The sequence below is a fragment of the Manis pentadactyla genome, chromosome 9, assembly GCF_030020395.1.
Source record: "Manis pentadactyla isolate mManPen7 chromosome 9, mManPen7.hap1, whole genome shotgun sequence".
Lineage (NCBI taxonomy): Eukaryota > Metazoa > Chordata > Mammalia > Pholidota > Manidae > Manis > Manis pentadactyla.
Window position 1 is genome coordinate 113,749,801 of NC_080027.1, and position 26,572 is coordinate 113,776,372.

The window sequence follows — 26,572 nt, forward strand, 5'->3', positions numbered from 1 at the left end:
TAATGGTACCTACTTCATGGTTTTTTGTGAATATTAAATGTTGCTATATATAAAGTACTTAGAATAATGCCTTCTACAAAGTAGAAGCTATAGGACAGCTTGTTATTATTGCATTGTTGCTTATCTACTTCTATAACTATTACTGTACTATGAGATACTGAAGAGCAGAGGTCACATATTATTCATGTTTGTGCCATCTGCCTGATACAAATTCCAGAACATGGTAGTTCTTAATAGTATGCTTATTGAGTAAATGAATTAGATTCTCTTTACCTCTCAGTGAGCAACTCAGAAATGATCATCTTTCCTGTTTTAGAAATAAGCACACTGAGACTCAGCAATAGATTATCAAAGATGATACAAATGTAGACTACTGATCTAAATAATCAGGTGTGTTGACCACTAGTTCAGTATCTTCTCCCTCCCTGTTCCTGGTAAGGAAATAGTTTTTTTCTTTCATGTCAGCTCTGGTTGATTGGCAGTCATACCCTGTAGCACTGTGCTGGGAATTCTGAAGCTACATTTTAACTTTGCAAGAAAGAATATACTATAATGACTTCAGCGTGGGTATACCTGGGCAGTACTTCTCTCTGTACTACTCCCGTGAGATAAACATTGCAAATTGTATTTTTACCTAAAAATTCGATATTTTTTTCTTATAATTTAGGACATTTAATTAATTCTCAATAATGGGAAGAACCTACATTGTAGAAGAGACTGTTTGCCAGTATTTTTCAAACATTAATCTCCAAGGAAAGGCTTTGGTCTCTGGTCTTTTAGTAGGACAGGTATGTATCTTTTACTGTGTGTTTATTGATAAAGCCAGTTGCCTGTTTATTTAATGTTAAAATATGCTATATAACAATAAGCTCATGGTTAGGGGATGGAGGGATGGAATTTAGAAGAAGTAAATTCGAAATGTATCTTTGAGAAGAAACATGGTAAAGTAGGAGAAACCTAGCCCAGGTTTGCTCAACTCAGTACGTATTCCCTTTTGACAATCTAAAAGTAATTTATAATGTAGAAACTCTAAGTTAGAAATTTACTGACCAGATTATTCACATCTTACTGGCTTTCCAAGTGTTTTATACTCCCTTTTAGTTTTATAACTCTTGGTTGTCCAATTCCTTACAAAAGTAGCTTTTGACAGTTTTAGTCCCTTTCTAGTTTGTCCTACATCAGGCTTGTAGCAACAGTGATCGTATATGTTGTTACATCTTATAGTGCCCATCTTACTGAGCTTTTGTTTTTAATGTTGATTCAATGGAGAGGAAAGAAAAGAGATTAGGAGAAATTTGGAAGTTAGACAAATTCTCTTTCTCTCTTAGAGGTAAGCCTTCAAAATGAACAAAAAATGAAACAAAACACATTTGAACAGTTACTTTAAAAAGCAGAAGCCCTCACTGATTTATTGTAATTGAAGGAAGAATGTGATAACCAGCAGGAAGGACTGGTCAGAGTTCTACAAAGAAACAAAAAGAGGCACAGAGATAAGCTGCCTTTACCTGTCTGTTCAGGGTAGAGTGCACTATGGCCCACGCACTTCATTTTGAGGCCTAGTAGCAAATAAAGCTCTACTTTGATAGTTTTCTTTCTGGATGTTTTATCATGATGCCTCAGAACCTTCAAATTGCATAATTAACTTTCCTTGTTCCAATTCTACTCACATTCCCTAGATACTGTCATGATGTGATGCCTCATGTTGTTTCCTTAATGAAGAATGCACTGACCAGATGACTCCTGTTTTTACAGCCCTTCATGGTAGTCTTAGTTTTTAACATCTTTCCAAATGAGCTTAGTTAACATCAGTCTAGCTCAGAGAGACGGGTTCACACTCCGAGTTTTCACAGATCTGATTTCTTAAACGTGTAAGATAGAGGGCAGACCCAGCATTGTTCACCCAGATAGTAGCACAATGAGGCCTCTCTTTAGACTGCCAGACTGCCTGTCTTGGCAACAGTCTGAACTAATCTTAGCATCTAATATAGGACTCTTTTTGCTAGGAACTTTTTATGTGAGGATTTTTTTTCTTCCTTTATTTTAAAAATTTAAGGGTAGAGTCAGACAGAGATATCAGTAAAAGTCAAAGGTTGGAGAAATACCACCTTCCAAACTTGCCTTACTACGCATAGGCTGTTTCTAGAGGTCAACAAAATCACCATCTTAACAAATAAGTCTCCCACAATTTAGGACCTTCCTTCCAGTTTTCATGTAGCTTTTTCATTCCTTCCAGTGTTCTACATCTTTCTTTTTTCTCTGTAGTCCAGGGTTCTTCACTTTTCTCTCCTTCTCCACAACTGGCCTGTTTCATACTCTCAGGATCAGTTTCTTTTTCTTTTCAAAGTCATAGATTTTATGAAAAGGAAGAGCTTTCTTAACCAGCACCTAGTTTGCCTTGTGTGCATTTGAGTGTAACTTGTTGGAAATAACTTGTGTAGGAATAATTTCTCTTCCTTTATGTTCTATTCCAGGATGACTCTAATGGTGGGAATTTGAGATCATGTATGAGGATAACACCATGCTAACTTATATTTTCAGCTTTATTTTTACTCTTTCTTTTTAAGAAACTTTCACTGTAATGAGACTAAGCTGTTAAAAGTTCCCTAAATTTATTCGTAGACTTTCCACCTTTGGTTGCAATTTAACTGTTATTAAAACTGAGGAACATAAATCTGACATCACTTCATTATATGTCTCACAGCCCCTTTGTTTTTCTGTGGATCCACATGGGCAAGTTCCCCACCATCATCGTTTCAATGACAGGAAGATGCACACGATCATTTGCTGCTTTATTTTACTGAGTTTTTTTATTTACTGAACCCTCCAATCTGTTCAGTTTATTTACAAAGTAAATATGATTAGAAAAAATTGACCAAGCATATTATCTTTTAGTTTAAATGCAGTTCATTCAGTCATCCAGTAGGCCATTTTTAAGGACGATTATGTGATTCACATTCATTATGTCCAAATAATAAGGAGCTGATATTAAGAATATTAAAAGGTAAATAACATGTGAAGGAAACATTGTAAGGTTGTCCATGAAAATTAGTTTCCCTATAGATCCATTAAAATATAAGTATTAACAATTTAAGCTGCTTTATGTATTACTCAGTTTTTGTACATTATAAGAGCTTTACATTCCTCAATTAGATATCATTCTAACAAGCTTTTGTAATTTGTTTTTAAGTGTTCTTCACAAAAGGATTATGTGATTCTTGCCACTAGAACGCCACCTAAAGAGGAACAAGATGAGAACCTCAAACACCCCAAAGCTAACTTGAATGACTTGGATGAAGAATGGGCCACAGAACATGCCAACCAGGTCTTCATATTTGTTTCTTTATATAGTGAAGTTTGTGTTCATTGACTAACAAAGTAAAAGCACTTTATCCTCAGATTATTAGACTAGGATTTCAGAGTACTCATTCTTAAATTTTTAAAACTTGTATAGTGTATCAAAAATAGAAGGATTTTCTACTCTTTTTCATCCACAATTATATTTTTTATTTGATGACTTGTGTATCATTTTAAAAAAGCATTTTCGAACTTGAAGTTAAGTAACCCTCCCAAGATTTTATAGTAAGCGGGGGAACTGTGTTTGAACCCGAGCAGTCTGAGTTGAGCACCTCTCACCTTATATGCTGGGTTCTTCCATTTTAACCTTTATCCATTATATTTTTTAACCTACCTCTCGTTATTGGTCATTTGACTTACTTCCAATTTTTCTTCTACTTTAAAATAATGCTAGTTACTGGTAATATAGTTGCTGGTGAGATTATTTTAAAGACTTAATTTAGGTACTGAGGGAGTAGAATGATGGGTGAAAAATTTTTAATGTACTCAGTTTGTATTTCAGTGTCCTTTGGTTTATATTTACACCACAGTGAAAGACATTATTACCAAAACTAATTACAAGAGAAATGAGACAAAAGTAGAAAAAGCGCTATAGCAATATAGAACAGGGAGTGATTAAATAGCCAATGGCTGGATTCAACAGCTTCCCAGAAAGCTCTGAACTTGAAAGATGAATAGGACTTTGCCAGTAGAAGTCAGGGAACACCTTAAATGCACAAAGGACAATATGGATAAATGACTGAAGGGCATGGAAATTAAGAGTATGTTAGGATAGCGAGTAATTGAGTATAATGGAAACACAGGATATGTAAAAGAAAAGAATTCTTTTCTTTCTCTTACATAAGACTGTAAGGGGCCAGTTTATGGATGGTTTTGGAGTGCCATCTTAAGAAGTGAGTTTGTTTGGTAGATGGAAGCTCTGTGGTAGACTTTCAGAGTTCTCTCTTTTGAGGAGTTAATATGATTGACCTGACAATAATTTAGAAAAAAATCTCAATGCCTTAGGTATGGTGTAATTGGAGAGAAGAGAGACTAGAGACAGAACAGCAAACATACTGTTACAGTGATGGTTCAAAGACATGATGTGAGCCTAAACTAGACTGTACGCTTTGTGAGAACAGGGTGCATGTCTGTTTTGTTTTGGTTACATCCTCAGTGCCAAGCATAGTTTTTCCATGGCTTATAAGGAGAACTCCAAAATACTGGATAAATGAGTGCATGAATAGAATAAACTAATGCAGTGAGCTAAAACTTGATTGGTAGAACATTTCAGAGAAAGAGCTAGTATCAAGATGCTTTAGTGACCAAGTTGATTGCAACTGAAGGGATATTGTGAGAGAGTAACTAAAGATTACTGAGATTTTAACCTGGATATCTAGGAAGATGGTATTGCCATTACAGGAGAAAAGAGTTTTGGGGGTGGGTGAGAGGAAATGATGAGTAAATTTACTTAAACGAAGTTGTTGAAAGGATTAAGTCATCTAATAAAGAGTGTTAAAGTGGAAGTGGAGTTATTTCCGTCTTTAATCAACTTTAAATCTTTTAAACACACACACGTTTATCTTTCTGCATGTACATGTGTTTGTAATGGGGGTGGTGGTATGTAGTTTATTAAAACAAAATTATGTAGTTTATTAAAATGAAATATTTAATACCATTGTCTAACAAAATATTAAATATTTTAAACTTAAATTCCCAATGGTTTTAAAATATCTACTATAATTTTGCTTTTGGTCTTTTATAAAATTGTATGTATATATACATGTATAGATATACAATATAAAGATGTATTTTTACATATATATAAATGTGTGTGTGTGTGTGTGTATATATATATATAAATTTATATAGAAAAACAGATTAACCTTTCTAACTCAAGAAACAAATGGTTAATTTTATGTGCTGTGATTCTGAAAAGATACACAGGTTCCCCATGCTAAATAAACTTTGTTATTTATGTGTCAAATTTGTGTTACTGTAGTAAATAGAATTTATGAAGAGTTGGAGGGAGCCACCAGCAGACACATGAAAGTCTGTTAGGGGTTAGGTTATTTAATTTTCTGAAGACTTAACTTTGTGATCAGTTTTCTTTTACATAAGAACACAGAAGGTAGCTACAGCACTCTGATCTCTGAGTATAGATGGAAAGAAATCCATGTGACCTAAGAACTAGGCACAGCCGTGTGAAGGAAAGTAGCATAGTTATGGAGGACAAAGTCATAGTATGTATCAAAAACCTTAAAAGTATGTATAACTTCTTAATCTAGTAACTACCTCAAGGGATTTATTCTAAGCAAATAATCCCGCGAACACAGAAAGACTTGCCAAGATTTTTAATCAGTATTATTTAAGAGTAAAGAAAATTTGGAAGTGACATAAATGCCCAATATCTATCAGTAGGTTAAAAAATCTCAACCTGAAAACAGGAAATAGGGATTTTTCAGTCAGGCTCCCTGTGTTCAAACCCCAGGCTTTAGTATTCTGCTGAATGTTACAGGTGCAGAAGTAGTTGAGAATCACTTCTCGCCTTGAGGAGCTCCCAGACCAAACTAGTAAGCACACAAGTAATTGTAGTACAGATTCTTGTGATAAGCTCCATGGGAAAACTACACCAAAGTCCTTTAGGAGTTTGAAGATCAAAGCATCAGGGAAGACGGCTTCTTCCAGCTGACTGAAGTACCCAGGAGAGGTTCCCACGAGTACAGGTGTAAGAGAACGTCAGCTCAGGCTGACGGAGCCGCCCCAGTGACGGCACAGAGGGAGCAAGTTTAGGCGTCTGTCTGCAGAACAGGGGGAGGAGGTGTTTGACTAATACTTGAGTATTTCAGGAGAAGTCATATCAAATGAGGCTCTGAATCTCAGATTAGCCAGATTTTAGAGACTCTGAAGTCTTAATCTAAGATAAAATTTGTATTTTTATTTAGCTGATAATGGAAGCCATTGAAAGAATTTTAGATTTCCAGTCTTCGATCTCCTGAGGTCAGGGTTTGTTCATTGATGTAGCTAAAGGGTGTCATTATTAAATGGTCTTAGTCATATAGTGGTTTTAAGGTGAAAAGTTAAGGTCACTCCAGGAAGAGTGTATACATGGAAACACCACATTCATCTTGATGATCATCCATTTCTTAATATTTTAACCAGTTTTTCAAAGCTGGTTTGTAGATGCTCAATGCTGTGCATTTTGGTACTCAATAGGTGTTTGCTGATTTAATGTTTGGTTTCTCAAACACAAAGGATTGCATGAAATGCCAAATGCTTGTTAGCTAATACTATATTTCTGTTTTTAGGTATCCAGAATGCTACCAGGAGGACTTTTAGTTCTTGGAGTATTTATTATTACAACTTTAGAAATGGGAAATGATTTTCAAAGTACCCTGCGTAGAGTAAGTCTGAATATAAAAAATTCTTAATATGATCAAAGTTACATCTTATTGTAATTGATTGTATATATGTATATATGCACAATGATGCTAGGCACATTTAGATGAGCATTCCATAATTCTTTATGCTTTTTTGAAACGAATTGAAAAAATATTGAAACAGCTTTTCTGTCCAATTACTTGGTATCTTTAGTATAATAAATGTCAATATTCATAATTTCAATCAAAGCTACATATTTTAAAGATAATTTTTACTATTGTGAAATGAGTTATAATGGTTTAACAGTTTTCTTGTTCCGTAGCAGTATTCTGCTAGACGTCCATTTAGTTCCAAGTGATTGTTGTAATGTGAAATTAATAGATTTTACAATTTTTCATCTGTTCAGTTGGCTTAAGATCTGGAGTAAAACATAAAGTAACAAAAATCAAATACTTCTTCTTTATTCCTGAGACAGAAGAGTATCTATCATGAATCCCCTGCTTTTTGTTTTACTCCTGTATCAGTGAATAGGGTAACAGTCTAGAAGTAAATATAAGAGTCCACAAGCTGTTTCCCCTTAAACCCAAATGGCAACATGCTCCATTTTTGTAGGTTCAAAATCACTTTTTGTTTTTCATTCTAATTAAGATAAAGTCTTTATTCTATAATTTACTTAAGTGTTAGTTGCCCAGAATGATATTTTCAAGTCCAGTTGATCATTCATGATGGTGAATTATATTTTTCTGTTTAAAACCTAACTTTTATATATGCCTAAAAATGGTGTCCAAATGGTTAATGATCAATTTCACTCTTTCTTTTGAAAAAAAATTTAATAATAGAATCATGGAATTTTAAAGCTATATGGGAGCTTAGGAACATTAGAATTGTCTTTTTCTGTACTCACTTTTATTCTTCCATTTGCTGTGTTTTCCTCTTAGTTAGTGTTTGCTATGGAAAAATCTATGAATAGAAAGAGATTGTGGAATTTTACAGAGGATGATGTCTCAGAACGAGTGGCACTTCACATTTGTTCTTCTACAAAAAAGTATCCTTTATTTAGGTGTTTATGTTTTAATACCGAAATAATGTTCATGCACGTTTTTTCCCAAACATTTATTTAAATCATCATTGAAAAGATAGGCATAATTTGTAACAATTTTTGTAAATAACACATAACTGGGACTAGTAATAATACTAGTAATAATAATTGTTAATCACATCGCAGAGTTGTATAGATTTTGAAAAAGGTGGCAAGGACTGGAGATTCTAAACTCTTTACCAACTACCTACCTCTGTACATTGGAGCACAGTAGGTCCCCTACAGTTGTAGATGCCCAACTGGCAGCTTAGGCAAAAGAAGGCTTTTATTATGTTGCATTTTCAGCTCTAATTAAAAATGTTCAATTCAAAATACAGGTGCATTGAGTTGGACTGTATAGGACATCCAAGAAATTTTTATGCTTCAGCCAAGATCAAGTGACACTAAAAGCTGATTATAGTACCTTAGCTTCTTTCCTCTACATCTTGCCAGGACTGCAGAAGCTGGGCTTTTAACTCCTTTGGTATTTAACTAGAAATTTCATGTACAGGCCCTTTGACCTAATAAACATTCTCGGGTTTAGCTCCATCCAAAACACTCCTAACAGCACTCCTACTTTTTACAGAGGGTGCGTATTTAAGGAAAATTTTGCAAGTGCTTCCATTCTAGCCATTGTGATTAGCAGGACTTTAAGCAATAGGAAATAGTTTAAAGCATTACAAGTACTATAGTCAGAGCAATTTATGTAAATATATATATAAACACATAAACGTGTGTGTCTGTAATTGTATGAAGTGTTATGATTTTGTAAAACCTCTCTGATGCATACCCTTTATTTCTGTTTTTTGATGGTTTATTTTCTTTTCATTATCAAGAATTGTTTCTTTCTGGTCATTCCTATCCTTAATTAGTAAAGAATATTTTGTCGAACATATGATGTCTGTGATCCAAAGGTAAGGAAATTGCTCTTTAAAGATTTTTATTTGTTGCAAACTGTTTTCTAAATAAAATTTAACTTTTTATTTAGTTTTAGTAAGTTTAAATGCTATCACTTCTATGCATGTCCCCAACTACCTATAGTATTTTATTTTTAATATTATGAATTTCATTACAGACAAGGAAAATTTGGTTTTTGAATTGTTAAAATATTTATTTTATTTTATTTTTTATTTTTTTTATTGAAGGGTAGTTGACAACAGTATTGCATTACATTAGTTTCAGGTGTACAACACAGTGATTCAACATTTATATACATGATAATTCTAGGTACCAGGTATCACCATACCAAGTTGTTACAATATTTTGACTATATTCCTTATGCTATACATTACATCCCGGTTACTTATTTATTTTACAATTGGAAGTGTGTTTATATATATATATATATATATATATTTTGTGAGGGCATCTCTCATATTTATTGATCAAATAGTTGTTAACCACAATAAATTTCTGTATAGGGGGGGTCAATACTCAATGCACAATCATTAATCCACCCCAAGCCTAATTTTCGTCAGTCTCCAATCTTCTGATGCATAACGAACAAATTCTTACATGGAGTACAAATTCTTACATAGTGAATAAGTTACATGGTGAACAGTGCAAGGGCAGTCATCACAGAAGCTTTCGGTTTTGTTCATGCATTATGAACTATACACAGTCAGTTCAAATATGAATATTCATTTGATTTTTAAACTTGATTTATATGTGGATACCACATTTCTCTATTATTTATTTTTAATAAAATGCTGAAGTGGTAGGTAGACACGAGATAAAGGTAGAAAACAGAGTTTAGTGTTGTAAGAGAGCAAATGTAGATGATCAGGTGTGTGCCTGTAGACTATGTGTTAATCCGAGCTAGACGAGGGCAATAAACATCCATGTATGCAGAAGATTTCTCTCAGAACATGAGGGGGGAGGTTCTAAGCCTCACCTCTGCTGCTCCCCATGTTAAAATATTTTTTGTTAAGTTCCCCCTACCTTGTCTATGTAGTTAGTGTATTTGAAAGGCTGGTAGTAAAAGTGTCTTGGTAGCTCCAGTGCCGAGTAAGCAGGCTCTCTGTACTCGGCAGACTCCATACTAACATTTTGCTAAGGTTCTCAGAAAGCAATGTGAAAAAGTAACTGCAGCATTCTGTTAGCAAGGATGGGACAGTAAGAGGAACGTCTGGTACCTGGTAGTTGCTGAATGATAATTTGCTCTATGTCAGAAGCTTCAGAATCTATACTGTTGAAGCTACAAATGAGAACTAGAAGACCAGAGGATTTGTCAGAGTTCTGAATAGGGGAATGTCTGATCCTTTTTCTTGTTTGCTGCCAGGGAAGGGAGTTGCCAGAGTTGCCTGGAATGTGCTGAAGAATACTGAACTTCACACATGCCTATTTTATTTAGGTCTAGCTTTTTGCTCTTTGATATAAGAATTTGGCCAAATATGTCAGATATCAGCTTGTATGAGTTATTAGGTTGTACATTTTATGATGTTTTATTGACATGTGTATTTTACCGAAATCACATATCTTATTCTTTCTCCTGTCTTACTGCTTAAGAGTTCAGCAAAACCAGCAGATTGGAAGTATCAAATTTGGCCAAATATGTCAGATATCAGCTTGTATGAGTTATTAGGTTATACATTTTGAGGTTTTTTTGATCTGTGTATTTTACCAAAATCACATATCTTATTCTTTCTCCTTCCTTACTGCTTAGAGTTCAGCAAAACCAGCAGATTGGAAGTATCAAAATGGACTGTCAACTTCATGGCTTTCTTTAGAGTGTACAGTTCATATTAATATTCACATCCCGCTGTCTACTACTTCTGTCAGCTATACTCTGGAGAAAAATACAAAGGTATCAGGGTAAAATGAATTTTTTTTAGTAATTGCTGAATACATAATTTGCTTTTATTTTGGTGATCTATGCCATTCATCTTTTAATCCTCAAAAGTTGTATTCTAATTATAATGATATTGTTATGGATAACTAATTCATTATCCCAGCCAGATTAGAAATGTAGAGGTGGGACAATGTCCTAATACTAATGTATTTAGCGTAACAGGTGCTCAGTGAATATTTGTTAGTTAACATGTAGTTACATATATTGTAAAATATAGTTATGTAAATATAATTATGAAAGAAGGTATTCTGTTTGGTCTTTCTACTTTCTCTTGGTCTTTAGTTTTATTTTCTCTTTTCTCCTTTGTTCTCTCCTCTTTCCTTCTTTGTATTTCGATACCATTCTTTTCTTCATATCTATTTCTCTTCTCTTTTCCTGTTGATGGAAGCAAATGGAACTAGGTTATTTTTTCTCTTTAATACTGCTTTATGTATTTGCTTGAGGCTCTTTCTCCTTTCTTACATTAAAAAAAAATGGGAATTGTTAGATTTTATTTGATTATGGTCATGTAGTTATTAAGCCTACTACATATGATCTGAATGTTAATTTAGGATAAAAATTAGAAAAGCTATTACTAGATATAGTTAAGCTGCCAAAAATAGGGGATACATTTTTTTTGTTGTTTATGAGACTGAATTACATTACTGATATTTAGAGATATTTAACCTTTTTACTTTATTTAAGTGGAAAAAAATTAGACTCTAGGGAGTTTAATTGAGATGGAATTATATCTGAAAGATACCAATGTTGTATTTCTTTTAAGAATGGACTTATACGCTGGGCCAAGCAAATAGAAAATGGTGTTTATTTGATAAATGGACAAGTTAAAGATGAAGATTGTGACCTACTAGAAGGACAAGTGAGTTAAAAGGAAATCATTTTAGAAAATTACTTACGTTTAAGCAAAAATAAAAGATGACTTTAGTTGTTTTGTTCTTGTCTTCATGAAAACTGTTTTCATTTACTTCTTTCTAAGGTCTTTTAATGTAAACCAGTGTTTTCCTCAGAAAATGATGGTAGATTATTTCTGAAATAATTCGAATTCTGAAATCTGAAGAAGGGAGTGACACCTAAATTCCACCTAATTTCCAAACTGTAAACTCCTTATTTAAAATTAAGGCACATGTTCTGCTCTGAACGGCAGTTTAAAAGACTGTGTTCATTTTATAGGAAGGATCTCTCTCAGCTTCTAAAATAACTTTGATCTAAAGAGGAACTTTGGTGACCTCTTCCTTTAGAGCAAAGGTCAACAAACTTTATTTAAAAACAACAAACAGTAAATATTTCAGACTTTGCAGGACCATGTAGTCTGTTGTAACTATTCTGCTCTTCTGCTGTAGCATGAAAGCAGTCATAGACAACAAGTAAATGAGTGGCCTTTGTTGGGTTCCACTAACATTTTATTTACAAAGACAGGTGGTGATCTGGTTTTGACCCACAGGCCATAGATTGCCTGTCCTTGCTTTAGAAGAATAAAAGTAGGAAATAAATGCTTTTTAAGACTCCACATTGAGAATGCACACAGTAATGCATCTATGGAAAAAGCTAAAATAAAACAAACAACTTTTTTCACCTCTTAAGTTACTTAGTATATGTAAAATAGTTCCTAGGTTGTCTTTTATGTTCATTCCAATCTCAACAATCTAGTTTTTTAACTTTTGTGTTTTTTTCAGAAGAAATCTTCTAGAGGAAATGCTCAAGTGACTACTCATTCTTTTGATGTCAAAGTGCTCACACAGTTGGTAAATATTTTAAAGTACTACTTGGGTAAAATACATTATTTCATTGCATAACCATAATGAAATCGTTTCTTTTTATGTTTGTAGTTAGAAAGTCAAAGACTTTTAGAGATGTAAGAGACTAAAACGTGTTCAGTTTTAGGAGGATTTTTCCCTAGAAGTTCTATTTATAAAATCTATATGGGTCTTTGCCTCCTGGCTATTAAAAATTTTAACATCAAGTTGATGGCAATTTAAAAGATACACATACACAAACACACACACACACACACACATATGTATGTATGTTAAGGGTGTGTGATATTTTGGGTTGAAGGTTTATGAGTTAAGTTGCAATTTAAAAGATATGTGTACAGATATGACAAGAGTTGTCATAAACTTATTTTGAAGTAGATGTTTACCTCCTCTGATTTGGTAAAAATCATACAGTATTAGCATGCTTTACATTTTTATATGGTTATTTTAAATTACATGTCTCCTCTTAGGAATGAAGAGTTGGATATCTTAAAGAATAAAATGTTAAAGCCACTAATAATTCCTAAATATATGCACATTTTTTGCTTTAATCCTGCTTGACATTATCCTAGAAAACATGTTATAAAGTACATCCAGGTTTTTGGAAAACTTTCATTTCAATATTATATTGGAAACATTGAAATGGGGAAATGCTACCATGACTTGCATATTTTTTTAACTGAATAAATTAGAATTAAACGCAATTTGCCATAGAAGATGTTTTCTTTTCCTTCTTTGTTTAGCAAGAGAGCATTACTGAATTGTCACTGGGCTTAGGCCACTCGAGTTCTGTTTCTCTTGTCTTAAAATAATACCTTAAAAGTAATTTAGTCTTTTGTATTCCTTCTTCCTTTTGATTTTAGAAGTGTCCTTTGTGTCTCATGGAATAGGGAGGCCTAAGGGGAGAGAGAGACAGGAACAAACTGGTGGTGCAGTCAGAACAGACACAACATTTATCAGTTAAGTTCCCCGTCTTATATGGCACAGTTTGTGGCATCCCAAAACAGTTACAACAATAACATCAGAGATCACTTATTGCAGATCACCATAACAAATATAATAATGAAAGGTTTGAAATATGTGAATATTATCAAAATGTGACACAGACATGAAGTGAGCAAATGCTGTTGGAAAAATGGTGCTGATAGACTTGCTTGACATAGGGTTGCCACAAACCTTGCCAAAAATTTGGCAAAAAAAATTTGTAAAAAATACAGTGTCTTCAAAGTACAGTAAAGTGAAACATAATAAAATGAGGTGTGCCTGTAGTCCCACTGCCATTAGTCTATAGCAGTATTTTTCCTGTAGTATAACTAGTAATTCTTAACTAGTCTCTAATCAATTCATTCTTGTCCAAAGTGTTTTTCTCTCTGAAAATTCTGACACCTTTGTATATATCTGTTAGAATATCTTCATATTTTTAATCTATCCTGTGTATACTTTAGAGGGTTATGTTAATAAGAAAAAATTTACGTGTGGTTGTTTTTAATTTCAGAGTACATTCAAAATATTCAGAAATAATATATAACTTAAAAGGGGAACTGTAAAGCCCTCTTAATAATGTATGGAAAATATTTTTAAATACTTGGTTCAGTCAAAAATTCCTTCTTCGTGAAATGGCTTATATAATGTTTAAATGTTTCATATAGTTAATAATTTTCAGCTCTTATAACTTAACCAGCTTTTGTCTTTCAGCTTCTGAATTCAGACCACAGATCCACAGCCACAGTCCAGATCTGCAGTGGCTCTGTAAACCTTAAGGGTGCTGTGAAATGCAGGGCTTATATTCATAGCAATAAACCCAAGGTTAAAGATGCTGTACAGGTACAAAAAGATTAACTGGTATATGAAAAACAGAAACATGTTGACATAACTATTCAAAAATCCTAAAGTGTTGTTTTTTTTTCAATCTGAGATTTCATAATTATTAATTTGATTTTAACTGATGAAGGCCCAAACCTGTTGGGCAGTTCATTTATACCATGTAATTGGTCCCAAGATTTTCATATGTAGAATATCTATACTTCATGCCTTTTAAAATTTTTTTAAAGTGATGAGCATACAAATTTATTGAATGTCCCATAGTTGTGGCACAGTAGTACATTTGAGATCATTTCTCTTAAAGGAAATTGAATTTTTAAAAACAGGAAAAGTATTCATAGGAAGAATTATTAGGTACTGTTCTATAATCTATATAATTCAGAGATTTAAAAAATGATGACTAGCACTTTTATCATGATTACACATTTCCTAATTAGGAACACTAGCATTATTTCTTTAGATGCAGAATATAATTCATTTATTTTATTTTAATTTACTATTTAGATGAATTCTAGGCAAATGTGCTGATAAACTACTAATGTGCTAATAAGCATGTTAAATAACTGGAAATGAAATGATGTGCCCAGTTATTTTAATGAACATGATTATGCAGGGAAGCCAGTTAAATGCAGGGGAGGATTTGGTAATCAAACAATACAAATCTAAAGAAATGGATTTTATTTCTTACTGTGATTCATTTTGTTTTGTTTTACCATAGGCAGTAAAGAGAGATATATTGAATACAGTTGCTGATCGTTGTGAAATACTATTTGAGGATCTGCTTTTGAATGAAATTCCAGAAAAAAAAGTTATGAGTATAACATTAAGTACTTTTTTTTTTTTTCATATATTGATTTGATACAATATGGTGGACCCTTGAACAACATGGGGGTTGGGGCATTGACCCCCAGTGCAATAGAAAATCCACATACAACTTTTGACTCCCCCAAAACTTAAATACTAATAGCCTACTGTTGACCCAGAATCCTTACTGATAACAAAAGCAGTTGATTAACACATATTTTGTATATGTGTTATACACTGTATTAGAAAAAAAGTAAGCTAGAAAAAAGAAAATGTTTTTTCAGATTGTCACACATCTCCAAAAATTTTTCCAATGTATTCATGGGAAAAATTCATGTATAAGTGGAAGACTCATGCTGTAATAGGATGTCAAGGTAAAGATACATCATCTTTTTTCTTTTATTTTAATTCACTTTTTCTTTTTAAAAGTTTTCATTATAAAATAGTAAAGTACATATGTGATCACTATTGAAAATACTGAAAAAATAGACATAAAAAAAACCCAGTTAGAATCCACCATCAAATTACATCTACTTTTAACCTTCTAGCAAATTTCTTTCTATTTTTTTTTTCTATGTGTAGTTACTGTTTTTGTTAATAGATTTATCAAGATATAATTCACATAACATACAACTCTCCCATTTAGAATGTACCATTCAGAATTCTTTAGGAGGTTCACAGATAAGCGCAACCCTCACCACAATCAATAAAGGACATTTCCGTCACTCCCGAAAGAAACCCTACACCCCTCAGCCATCATCCCTCAGTCCTATGCAACCAATGATCTACATTCTTTCTCTGTAGATTTGCTCATTGTTGGATTAAGTTTCTAATTAAACTATTAGACTTTTCATCTATTATAACTACGTATATTTATTTTATACCAATATGTCATCTTTTATGTTTCTTACTGATTTAAAATTTTTCAATTGCCACCCCAAAAACATATTTGAATACTTAACAATAGCAAATTTGTTAACATTTAACAATTTCAGAGAAGATTAAAAAAAAAATTCTGTGTGAAAGTCTGCCAGAATGGATAAACTATGTTAACTTATAAACACAGTTTAAACAGTAATATTTTTTATTAATATCTATGAAGTTTTTTCACAAATTTATTCATAATCAAAACATTAATTTGCTTATTAGTGTTGCTATAGAATAGATTCTTTAATAGCCATTAATTTGTGGTATATATGCAATTGATGTCTTATTCATACCAGGGTTTTTTTTGGATACTGTTTTATATACTTTTCATCTATTACTCTAATGGACTTTATTAGGTTTTAAACAGGCTGGTTTTAATCTTTTATCACTATTCTGTCTTTTGAGAAGCATAAACAATTTATAACATGTTAGTAATTTGTATTAAAAATAATAATTTTATTACAAAAGAAGATAATATTGAATATGCTTTTGAAGCTACACATTCATCTCTGCCTTCCTGCCATTCAGATGTGAATGGATTTGTAATTCACAATTGAATATGTACATGATTGAAGTAGACGTAGTAGCCTTATAAGGAAATATTTTTATGTTTATAAGAAAATAGTATAGTTCCTCTATATAACTAAGTTCATTTAGTACTACTGATAGCCAGTATATTAGGTTTAGTGGACTAATCATAGTCCCTTTTATATTCCTAGTATGATATATTCCTGGAATTTCCAGATTTAACATCTGTCCTTACCATACTGCACAGAGAACCCTCAAGTTCCATCCATTAATAATGTAGAGTTCTGGTGAGACATGAATTTGAATCTTACGTGCACCTGTTAGATTGAGATTGTTGTTTTGTGAAGTATGCGAAACCCGGTCACTTAGCCACCCAGTCGGCCCTGCAGCCTCATCTCACTGGGACTTCATTATTGCTGGTTGGCTTTGTGTATGTGACGCCTCTCATGGTGTTAAACATTACTTCAGTTTCTGAGCAATTTGACTTGTAACTGACTGGCATTTTGCTGGCAATTGAGTGGCCTTTGAGGCCTGTATGAAGAGAATAGGCAGTGAAGCTTGGTAGAGCAAAGGCTGAAGTTCTCTGTTCTGTGTCTGTTCCACCACTAGCCAAGTGACTTAGGGCAAATGATTTAGCCTCCCTAAGCATCGTGTCTTAGGTGGAATACAGGAATTACAGGAGCTGCTCTTTGAAGCTGCGAGATTAAATAAGGTGATGTTTTTAAAGACCCTGATACATTGGTAAGCTAAGCCCTCAGTAAGTGGTAGTTGCTATTATGTTGGAGGTGATGGAGGAACAGAATTACATACTGATAGTTGTCTTTAAAATTTCTAAACTTTAATTTTTGGGGAGTTTATATATATATATATTTAAACTGTAGTAATGGGATAATTATTTCAGCAACAAGTTAGTTAATCATAAGATACCAAGATTAAAGAATAAATCCAAGTATAATAATATAAACAAATGTGAATTTTGAAGTTGAATGTACATATAAACAAATTGTTAGGTCTCAGATTTAGACTTCATTTTACTTCCATCTTTCTTTTATACTGGCAAGATCTTATAGATTTGTAATATGGTAAAATGTAGAATGTATGCCATGAAATTAACCTTATTTTCGTATGCATAGGGAAGTCTGCCACGGGCATGCTAACTTTTCTTTCCTAATCTTAAAATAAACATAGTCTTTGAATTCTGGGTATAGATGAAGGAACTTAGTACTTCAGTGACAGTAGAAATATATAAGAACTCCAGCCATTCCTTATATTTACTGCGGTCTTCTTGTCTGATACCCTTTAAGAAGTATTCCAGGCCTTCATTATTAGCCTCCCTTCAATCCTGCCCACCTTACTCTCAGTAGATGACCTGTTCATTGTGAAAATCGAGGTCGTATTTGTGAAACCCCTTACCTTCTTCTATCCCTACATCCACATTCATTGTTCTCTTAGAACATTTGCTATTCTCTTTGTGCTCATGGTTCCACTCTCTGGATAGCACTTCCCATTCCTTCATGCAAATGTCTATTCTTAAAGACAGTTAAGTCTATCCATTTAAAACATGTTAAGAGTCAGCTCAGATATCATCACCTGTTGTACACAGTTTTCTGTGAGTTAAGATTTTATTCTTAACCAAAAGAAACCCAGTTCTTACCATATTGGCTTCAATTTAAATTTTTTCTGTTTTGAACTTACTCAGATAATATTGAACTGGATACTCTGATGTGGGAATATTCCTAAGGGATTATTTTTTAGAATACTTTTTGAAATGTGTTTTGAAAAAAGATCTCCCCTTCTATTTTTAACCTCAGATCAACTAGACAAGTTGGTCTTTTTTAGATACTAAATGGCTAATTTAAGTTTTTAATTTTAAAATTATAAATGCTTTTTCTTTTTTAATGAGTAATTTAAACTCATTCACCTAATTTCTTTAGCATTTGATTTTATAGTAAGCATATTTTTCTCTTTTCCAAGTAAACCTGGAATTAATGCAATTTGAAATAGTTATAAAATTTTGCATGCCACCTACACATACATTATAGCTATCTTTGGAACTTTTGAACTGAACCTGTTTCAAGAAACTGTGGTCCTAAGTAAAATAGTATAGTCCTAATTTTAATGTGTGTATAATTTGTGTGCTGCAGTACAAATTGGAGTAATGTAACTTTACAGCTAGGAGGCAGTCTGGTCAAAGAGTAAAATTGTTCTCCCATTTCTTATATGGAAACATAACTATGAGTAGATGATGAAGAATGCTTTGTTATATAAAGCTGCCACTAGTTTCTTAAAAAGGAAAAGCAGGTTACTATTAAAATGAGCCTCATTTTCTATTTGATTTGTAGATTGATAGCTTTTTAAATCATATCTATTGCTGAAAGGTAACATTCTTTACACACAATCTCTATCTTTGTTGGTAGTTCATTAGAATCATGGTGTTGAACAAGACAGTAATTATGTGTTTATGTGGACTAGTGACTATTAGAAATTGGTGGGAATATTTTGTACTTGAAGAATGAAGCATAGCTTATTCATTACTTATTTAGATCCAGATTATTTTTTCTAAACATACTTTAGGGTTATTTATAAAAAAGGCATTGCAAGTTAAGTTAAAATCATTAGTAATAATAAAAAGGCAAAGGGAACATGAGAGAGCAAGATGATAGATTAGTAAACAAAATATGTATCTTGATCTTCTACATGTGCTTGATAAAGGTACAATGAAGTCAGTGGTGAGATTAGTGCAAAATAGTATGCTATTTATGTCTTATGCACTTGATGTAGGTGAGCCACTAAATTGGCTCCAAACTTGCGTGAAGAGAAAAATTGTTTATAAAATTCAGTACTTGTAAGGTTAAGACAAACAAGAAAAATAAGTTCTGGGACCAGGGACAAAATTCTCTCCTGGGTATTCCTTTGTAGGACAGTGGATAATACAAGAATATATAATCAACAACATCATTACATTGAAGGCCTTGATAAGTTTGTCTCATAGGAGTATCATTTAGGTCCCTTGCAGAGGCCAGGAGTTGAGGAAAAGTAAAGGAAAAGCAGAATTTAGTAAGATCAATTTTGTGCTAGATCAATGAGAAAACAAAAAGACTGCAGTTTTTATTTCTATTAGTACATGCTTTCATATCCTTACAAAATATATATCACGATACCAGTGACACACCTGTCTAAGTATTGACAGTATTCCTTCTCCTTTCAGGTTCTGAAAAAGAGTTCCATATCCTCCCTCACCGAGTTTTTGTCCCCATTCCGGGATCCACTGTAATGTTATGTGATTATAAATTTGGTGATGAGTCAGCTGACGAAATCAGAGACCATTTTAAAGAGATGTTAGATCGTATGATTCAGATAGAAGATTTAAAAGTTGCAGAAGAAATAAACACAGGTAATGATATAATGTTATTTAAAAACCTGATCAGACTACTCCTAAAATACCTATGAGACACGTAGCTTAAATATCATGTTTTTAGATTTCCTTAAAGCTATTTCACATTTTCAAAGTATTTAAAAACTTGTTTAATTTGTACATATAAAAACATGCAGTCAGTGTTTTCCTGGAAAATTGCACCAAAACTTGAGATATTTTAGGTTTTTCCAAACATAGAATGTAGATCATAGAACAAATTTGGCCTTAAGTTGGTTGAGGTATTTCTTTTATTGTAAGAGAAATTTTCTTAAAATGCATTATCTTAATTATTTGGTTAAGAGTCATGACACAAGTTTTTTAAACACTTTATTAAATGTCTTCTCCAGATTATTTGCCTTTACTTTTATATCCCCTTCACGGAATTGGGATACTAAGATAAAATAGGCAGTTCTAAAACTTATATTGAGATTATTTTTATAGAATATAGATTTTTGTAAACACATTTTCTTCCCCTAGCCGTCATGTTTGCATTTGACCTTACATCTTGAAAGGCTGTTTTTTTTGTCTTGTATCGCTTCGCTTTGTTTTTCTTTTTGTTTCTCGTGAGAGCAGGATATGAAAACATGCCTATAAAAAATGTGAAAGTATATGACAGTCTTCCTGAAACATTAAAAAATATGTGACAAAAGTAATTATTTACAAATATCAATAAATATGGCATACATCGCCATTTATCAGTTGTGAAATTTCTGATGTCATAGTAGAAAGTCTTTAGGTTACTTTTGAATGTGGATGTTTATGCAATTTATGTATAGCAGTTTTTTAAGTCCCTTTCTAATCTAATTTCTTAGTTATTCCTCTACTGCTTGACTAATTCCCACCCCCCAACAAGACTAGAATTTTTGATTCAAAGTGCTCTTGTTACAGTTGTGAGTCAGGTAAGTATTTTGTTGCAGTATCTCAGATCTGTCAGTGAAGCCTCAGGTTAGTTGGAGACATCAGGTTTGTTTTTTTCAACAATCCCAGGTTAGTATTCATTTAATCATGATGTATAGCAGTAAGTTTGTTTTAAAGTGAACCAAAAAACATTCTGAATTGCCTGGTACTTGATGTTAATCAGCAGCTGTGTTTCAGTCCCTTAAAAACTAATATTTTTAAAGGTATTGCTATAGTATAGTCCCTAACTGGTACAGATTTTGAAAGTAGACTGGTGAAAATGTTTGCTACTAGTTTCCAAAATACGTTTCCCCAGATTAGTGACAACACTATGTAACTGAATTTAGATTCATAAGGGCAGGGCTTCTGTTTGTTTTGTTCACTTCTGTCACTAGGGCCTAACAGTGGTTCTCGACCCATTCTGTTGCTGATAACCTGAATTAATTTTGGTGGGATCATTACAGTTGACCTACCTAGTTCATCCTCTTGTTTTATAATACTGAAATTTATATCCATAGCAGGTGAATATTTAGATACTGTTCTTCTTTATTCTGAATACCAGTCTGTCTTTCTGTAACCTGTACTTTTGTTCAATAATCTGGAGCAACAAAACATGGTTACTGCTGCTTTATTGAGCTTTACTGCTGCTTTTTTGACCTTCAAATATTTGGAACATGACTGCTGCCCTCAAATTTAAAATATTTAAGTTTCCATGTTCCAAATATTTAAAGGTCAAACGTTCCTGCATACCTTTAACTGTTCTCTTTATTATAGTTTCCAGACCTCATTTTTTTTTTAGTACCTTACTTGCCTTCCTCTAGATTAGAAATTTTTAACATGTAGTGTCCAAACCCCTTAGGAGCATAGCTGACTTCCAGGAGATCCACAAACCACTTGAAAGTCATTGTCTTAATATTTTCTGGGAAACAGATCTATAGCTTTCAAAAGATTTGTGACCTAAGAAAGTTTAAAAACTACTTCTTTAAATGTACTCTGGCTTACCTTTCTTGAAATATGTTATCCTGAATTGAACCTAATACTCTATTTATTATAATATCTATTATTTATATAGAACCTACTGTTTGTCAGCAGTATTTTAAGAGCCTTAAAATAACTAAGTTATTTAATCCTTATAACAACCCTATCATGTAGATACTATTACTAAGCCCTATTTTTCGATGAGAGAATTCAGGCTTAGAAAGGTCAGATAACTTTTCCAGGACTACATAGCTGGTATATGGTGATGCTACAATTTAAACTTAGGCAATTTGGTTCTACAGTCTATACTTCTTTTTCTTTCTTTCTTTTCTTTTTATTAAGGCATCATTGATATATAATGTTATAAAAGTTCACATGAGCAATATTGTGGTTATTAGATTCATCCATATTATGAAGTCCCCCCTCACACATATACCATGTTACAGTCACTGTGCATCAGCATAGTAAGATGCTATAGTCATTACTTGTCTTCTCTGTGCTATAGTGCCTTCCCCATGACCCCCCCTACATTATGTGCCCTAATCGTAATGCCCCTTAATCCCCTTCTACCCTCCTACCCATACCCTCCCCTTTGATAACCGCTAGTCCTTTCTTAGAGTCTGTGAATCTGCTGCTATTTTGTTCCTTCAAAATGAAGTTTTGCTTTATTGTTAATACTCCACAAATGAGTGAAATCATTTGTTTACTGTCTTTCTCTGCCTGGCTTATTTCACTGAGCATAATACCCTCTAGCTCCATCCATGTTTTTGCAAATGGTAGGATTTGTTTTCTTATGGCTGAATAATATTCTATTGTGTATATGTACCACATCTTCTTTATCCATTCATCTACTGGTGGACACTTAGGTTGCTTCCTTATCTTGGCTATTGTAAATAGTGTTGCAATAAACATAGGAGTGCATATGTCTTTTTAAGTCTGGGATCTTGTTTTCTTTGGGTAAATTCCTAGGTGTGGAATTCCTGGGTCAAATGCTATTTCCTATTGCTCCTCACAATGGTTGAACTAGTTTACATTCCCACCAGCAGTGTAGGGGGGTTCCCCTTTCTCTGCATCCTCGCCACCATTTGTTCTTATTCTTTTTGATGCTGGCCATCCTAACTGGTGTGAGATGATATCTCATTATGGTTTTAATTTGCATTTTCCTGATAATTAGCGATGTGGAGCATCTTTTCATGTGCCTGTTGGCCATCTGACTTTCTTTTTTGGAGAAATGTCTGTTTAATCCTCCACCCATTTTTTAATTGGGTTATTTGCTTTTTGGGTGTTAAGGCATGTGAGTTCTTTATATATTTTGGGTGTCAACCACTTGTCAGATGTGTTGTTTATGAATGTATTCTCCCAAACTGTAGGACACCTTTTTGTCCTACTGATGGTGTCCTTTGCTATACATAAGCTTTTTAGTTTGATGTAGTTAGTCCCATTTGTTCATTTTTGCTTTTGTTTCCTTTGCTGAAAGAGATGTGTTCAGGAAAAAATTCCTCATCTTTATATTCAAGATATTTTTGCCTATGTGTTCTTCTAAGAGTTTTGTGGTTTCGTGACTTACATTCAGGTCTTTGATCCATTTTGAATTTACTTTTGTGTATGGAGTTAAGACAGTAATCCAGTTTCATTCTCTTACATGTAAATGTCCAGTTTTGCCAACACCAGTTGTTGAAGAGGCTATCATTTCCCCAGTATATATGCATGGCTCCTTTATCATATATTAATTGGCTGTATATGTATGGGTTTATATCAGGGCTCTCTGTTCTGTTCCATTGATCTATGGGTCTGTTCTTGTGCCCATAACAAATTGTTATGATTACTGTGGCTTTGTAGTAGAGCTTAAAGTTGGGGAGTGTAATCCCCCCAGCTTTATTCTTCCTTCTCAGATTTGCTTTGGCTGTTTGGGGTCTTTTGTGGTTCCATATGAATTTTAGAACTATTTGTTCGAGTTCGTTGAAAAATGTTGTTGAAATTTTGGTAGGGATTGCATTGAATCTGTAGATTGCTTTAGGCATATTGGCCATTTTGACAATATTAATTCTTCCTATGCATGAGCATGGGATGTATTTCCATTTATTGGTGTCTTCTTTAAATTCTCTCATGAGTATCTTGTAGTTTGCAGGGTATAGGTCTTTCACGTCCTTGGTTAGGTTTATTCCTAGGTATTTTATTCTTTTTGATGTGATTGTGAATGGAATTGTTTTCCTGATTTCTCTTTCTTCTAATTCATCATTAGTATATAGGAATGCAACAGATCTCTGTGTATAAATTTTGTATCCTGCAACTTTGCTGAATTCAGTTATTAGTTCTAATAGTTTTTCAGTGGATTCTTTAGGGTTTTTTATGTACAATATCATATCATCTCTGAACAGTGACAGTTTAACTTCTTCCTCACCAATCTGGATGCCTTTTATTTCTTTGTGTTGTCTGATTACCGTGGCTAGGACCTCCAGTACTATGTTGAGTAACAGTGGGGAGAGTGGGCATCCTTGTCTTATTCCTGATCTTAGAGGAAAAGCTTTTAGCTTTTCACTGTTAAGTATGATGTTGGTTGTGGGTTTGTTATATATATGGCCTTTATTATGTTGAGGTACTTGCCCTCTATACCCATTTTGTTGAGAGTTTTCATCATGAATGGATGTTGAATTTTGTCAAATGCTTTTATAGCATCTATGGAAATGATCATGTGGTTTTTGTCCTTCTTTTGTTGATGTGGTGGATGATGGTGATGTATTTTTCAATGTTGTACCATCCTTGCATCCCTGGAGAAAATTCTTCTTGATCACGATGAATGATCTTTTTGATGTATATTTGAGTTTGATTTGCAAATATTTTGTTGAGTATTTTTGTTTATCAAGGATATTGGTCTGTAGCCTTCTTTTATTGTGCTGTCTTTGTCTGGTTTTGGTATTAGAGTAATGCTCATCACATAGAATGAGTTTGGAAGTATTCCCTCCCCTTCTACTTTTGGAAAACTTTAAGGAAGATGGGTATTAGGTCATCTCTAAATGTTTGATAAAATTAAGCGGTGAAGCCATCTGGTCCAGTGTTTTTTCTTAGGTAGTTTTTTTGATCACCAGTTCAATTTCATTGCTGTTAATCATCTGTTTAGCATTTCTGTTACTTCCTGGGCCAGTCTTGGAAGGTTGTATTTTTCTAGGTTTTCCAGTTTGTTAGCATGTAATTTTTCATAGTATTCTCTCTAATTCTTTGTATTTCTGTGGTGTCAGTAGTGATTTTTCCTTTCTCATTTCTAATTCTGTTATTGTGTGTAGACTCTCTTTTTCTTAGTAAGTCTGGCTGGGGGTTTATCTATTTTGTGTATTTTCTCAAAGGAGCAGCTCCTGATTTCATTGTTTATTTCTTTTTTTTTGGCATCTAAATTGCCCATCCTGACAATGTGGCCATGTTTATTAGTAGAAGCTTTGGACAGTAAAGCTCCTAACTGAAGCTGACACTATCCTAAAATAGGAAGCCACATCAATTCTGCCTTTTTTTTTTTTTTGAGAGGGCATCTCTCATATTTATTGAGCAAATGGTTGTTAACAACAATAAAATTCTGTATAGGGGACTCAATGCACAATCATTAATGAGCCCCAAGCCTAATTCTCAACAGTCTCCAATCTTCTGAAGCATAACGAACAAGTTCTTACATGGTGAACAAATTCTTACATAGTGAATAAGTTCTTACATGGTGAACAGTACAAGGGCAGTCATCACAGAAACTTTTGGGTTTGATCATGCATTATGAACTATAAACAGTCAGGTCAAATATGAATATTTGTATGATTTTTGTACTTGATTTATATGTGAATCCCACATTTCTCCCTTATTATTATTATTAATATTATTTTTAATAAAATGCTGAAGTGGTAGGTAGATGCAAGATAAAGGTAGAAAACATAGTTTAGTGCTATAAGAGGGCAAATGTAGATGATCCGGTGTGTGCCTATAGACTAAGTATTAATCCAAGCTAGACAAGGGCAACAAAACATCCACGGATGCAGAAGATTTCTCTCAAAACGGGGGGTGAGGTTCTAAGCCTCACCTCTGTTGATCCCCAGTTTCTCACCTGATGGCCCCCCTGCGATTGTGCCTGTCTTAAGTTGTTCCTCCCTTGAGGAATCTTACCCATCTCTGGCTAACTAGTCATCTTCCGGGGCCATACAGGGAAATGTAAAGTTGGTAAGTGAGAGAGAAGCCATATTCTTTGAAAAGGTTAGCTTTTTACTTCTTTGCAGATTTATGCCCTGTGGCTTCTATGCCCAGCATTTGTTTGAGGTATCTTTACCGCTTGGAAGAATTATGATACTCGGTAATTTCGATATGAGGCATGAATTCTACTTAAGGGTTGTAATTAGGAAGGAAGAAGAAAAGCTATAGAAGTGGCAGACGGAAGAAAACATGGGAAGATTGATTATTTCTTTGACATAACTTCTTGTAGAGTAACATAAGCATGTATAGGTTTTAACAAACTACTAATTGAATTGCGTACACACATTAACATAATAGGAATACAGCTACATAACAAAAGCAGACCTACAATTACCAGCCATATCCAGCGAAACCAAGAAAACCAGTTAGTTACCCTAGGCATTTGTGAAAACTTATCAATGATATGATGGATATTGTCCAACTGAATTTGAATGGTTTGAGAAAAAATCAGACAAATTAAAACAACACATTCCTGGGAACTGTTCACATCCCATATGTTCTTTTAACAGTAGATAGTCTATAGTCGCAAGATTTTGGAGAGCTGCAACTTGCACTTCTCCTAATTCTTGGTTGAGTTCCGACAG

At 33.5% G+C, this 26,572-nt stretch overlaps 1 protein-coding gene across 1 annotated transcript in view; it reads left to right on the top strand.

Annotated features, from left to right (window-relative positions):
• The window catches only part of ODR4 (odr-4 GPCR localization factor homolog), a 54,018-nt gene that overhangs the window by 2,097 nt on the left and 25,349 nt on the right, over positions 1 to 26,572 (top strand). The window contains exons 2-12 of the mRNA XM_057507961.1: positions 668 to 788; positions 3,188 to 3,322; positions 6,642 to 6,737; positions 7,653 to 7,759; positions 8,670 to 8,706; positions 10,458 to 10,598; positions 11,407 to 11,502; positions 12,317 to 12,385; positions 14,093 to 14,221; positions 14,937 to 15,025; positions 19,684 to 19,871. Of these exons, the coding sequence (XP_057363944.1) occupies positions 690 to 788; positions 3,188 to 3,322; positions 6,642 to 6,737; positions 7,653 to 7,759; positions 8,670 to 8,706; positions 10,458 to 10,598; positions 11,407 to 11,502; positions 12,317 to 12,385; positions 14,093 to 14,221; positions 14,937 to 15,025; positions 19,684 to 19,871 (1,186 nt within the window). The 5' untranslated portion in view covers positions 668 to 689. The remainder of the gene's footprint in view (positions 1 to 667; positions 789 to 3,187; positions 3,323 to 6,641; positions 6,738 to 7,652; positions 7,760 to 8,669; positions 8,707 to 10,457; positions 10,599 to 11,406; positions 11,503 to 12,316; positions 12,386 to 14,092; positions 14,222 to 14,936; positions 15,026 to 19,683; positions 19,872 to 26,572) is intronic.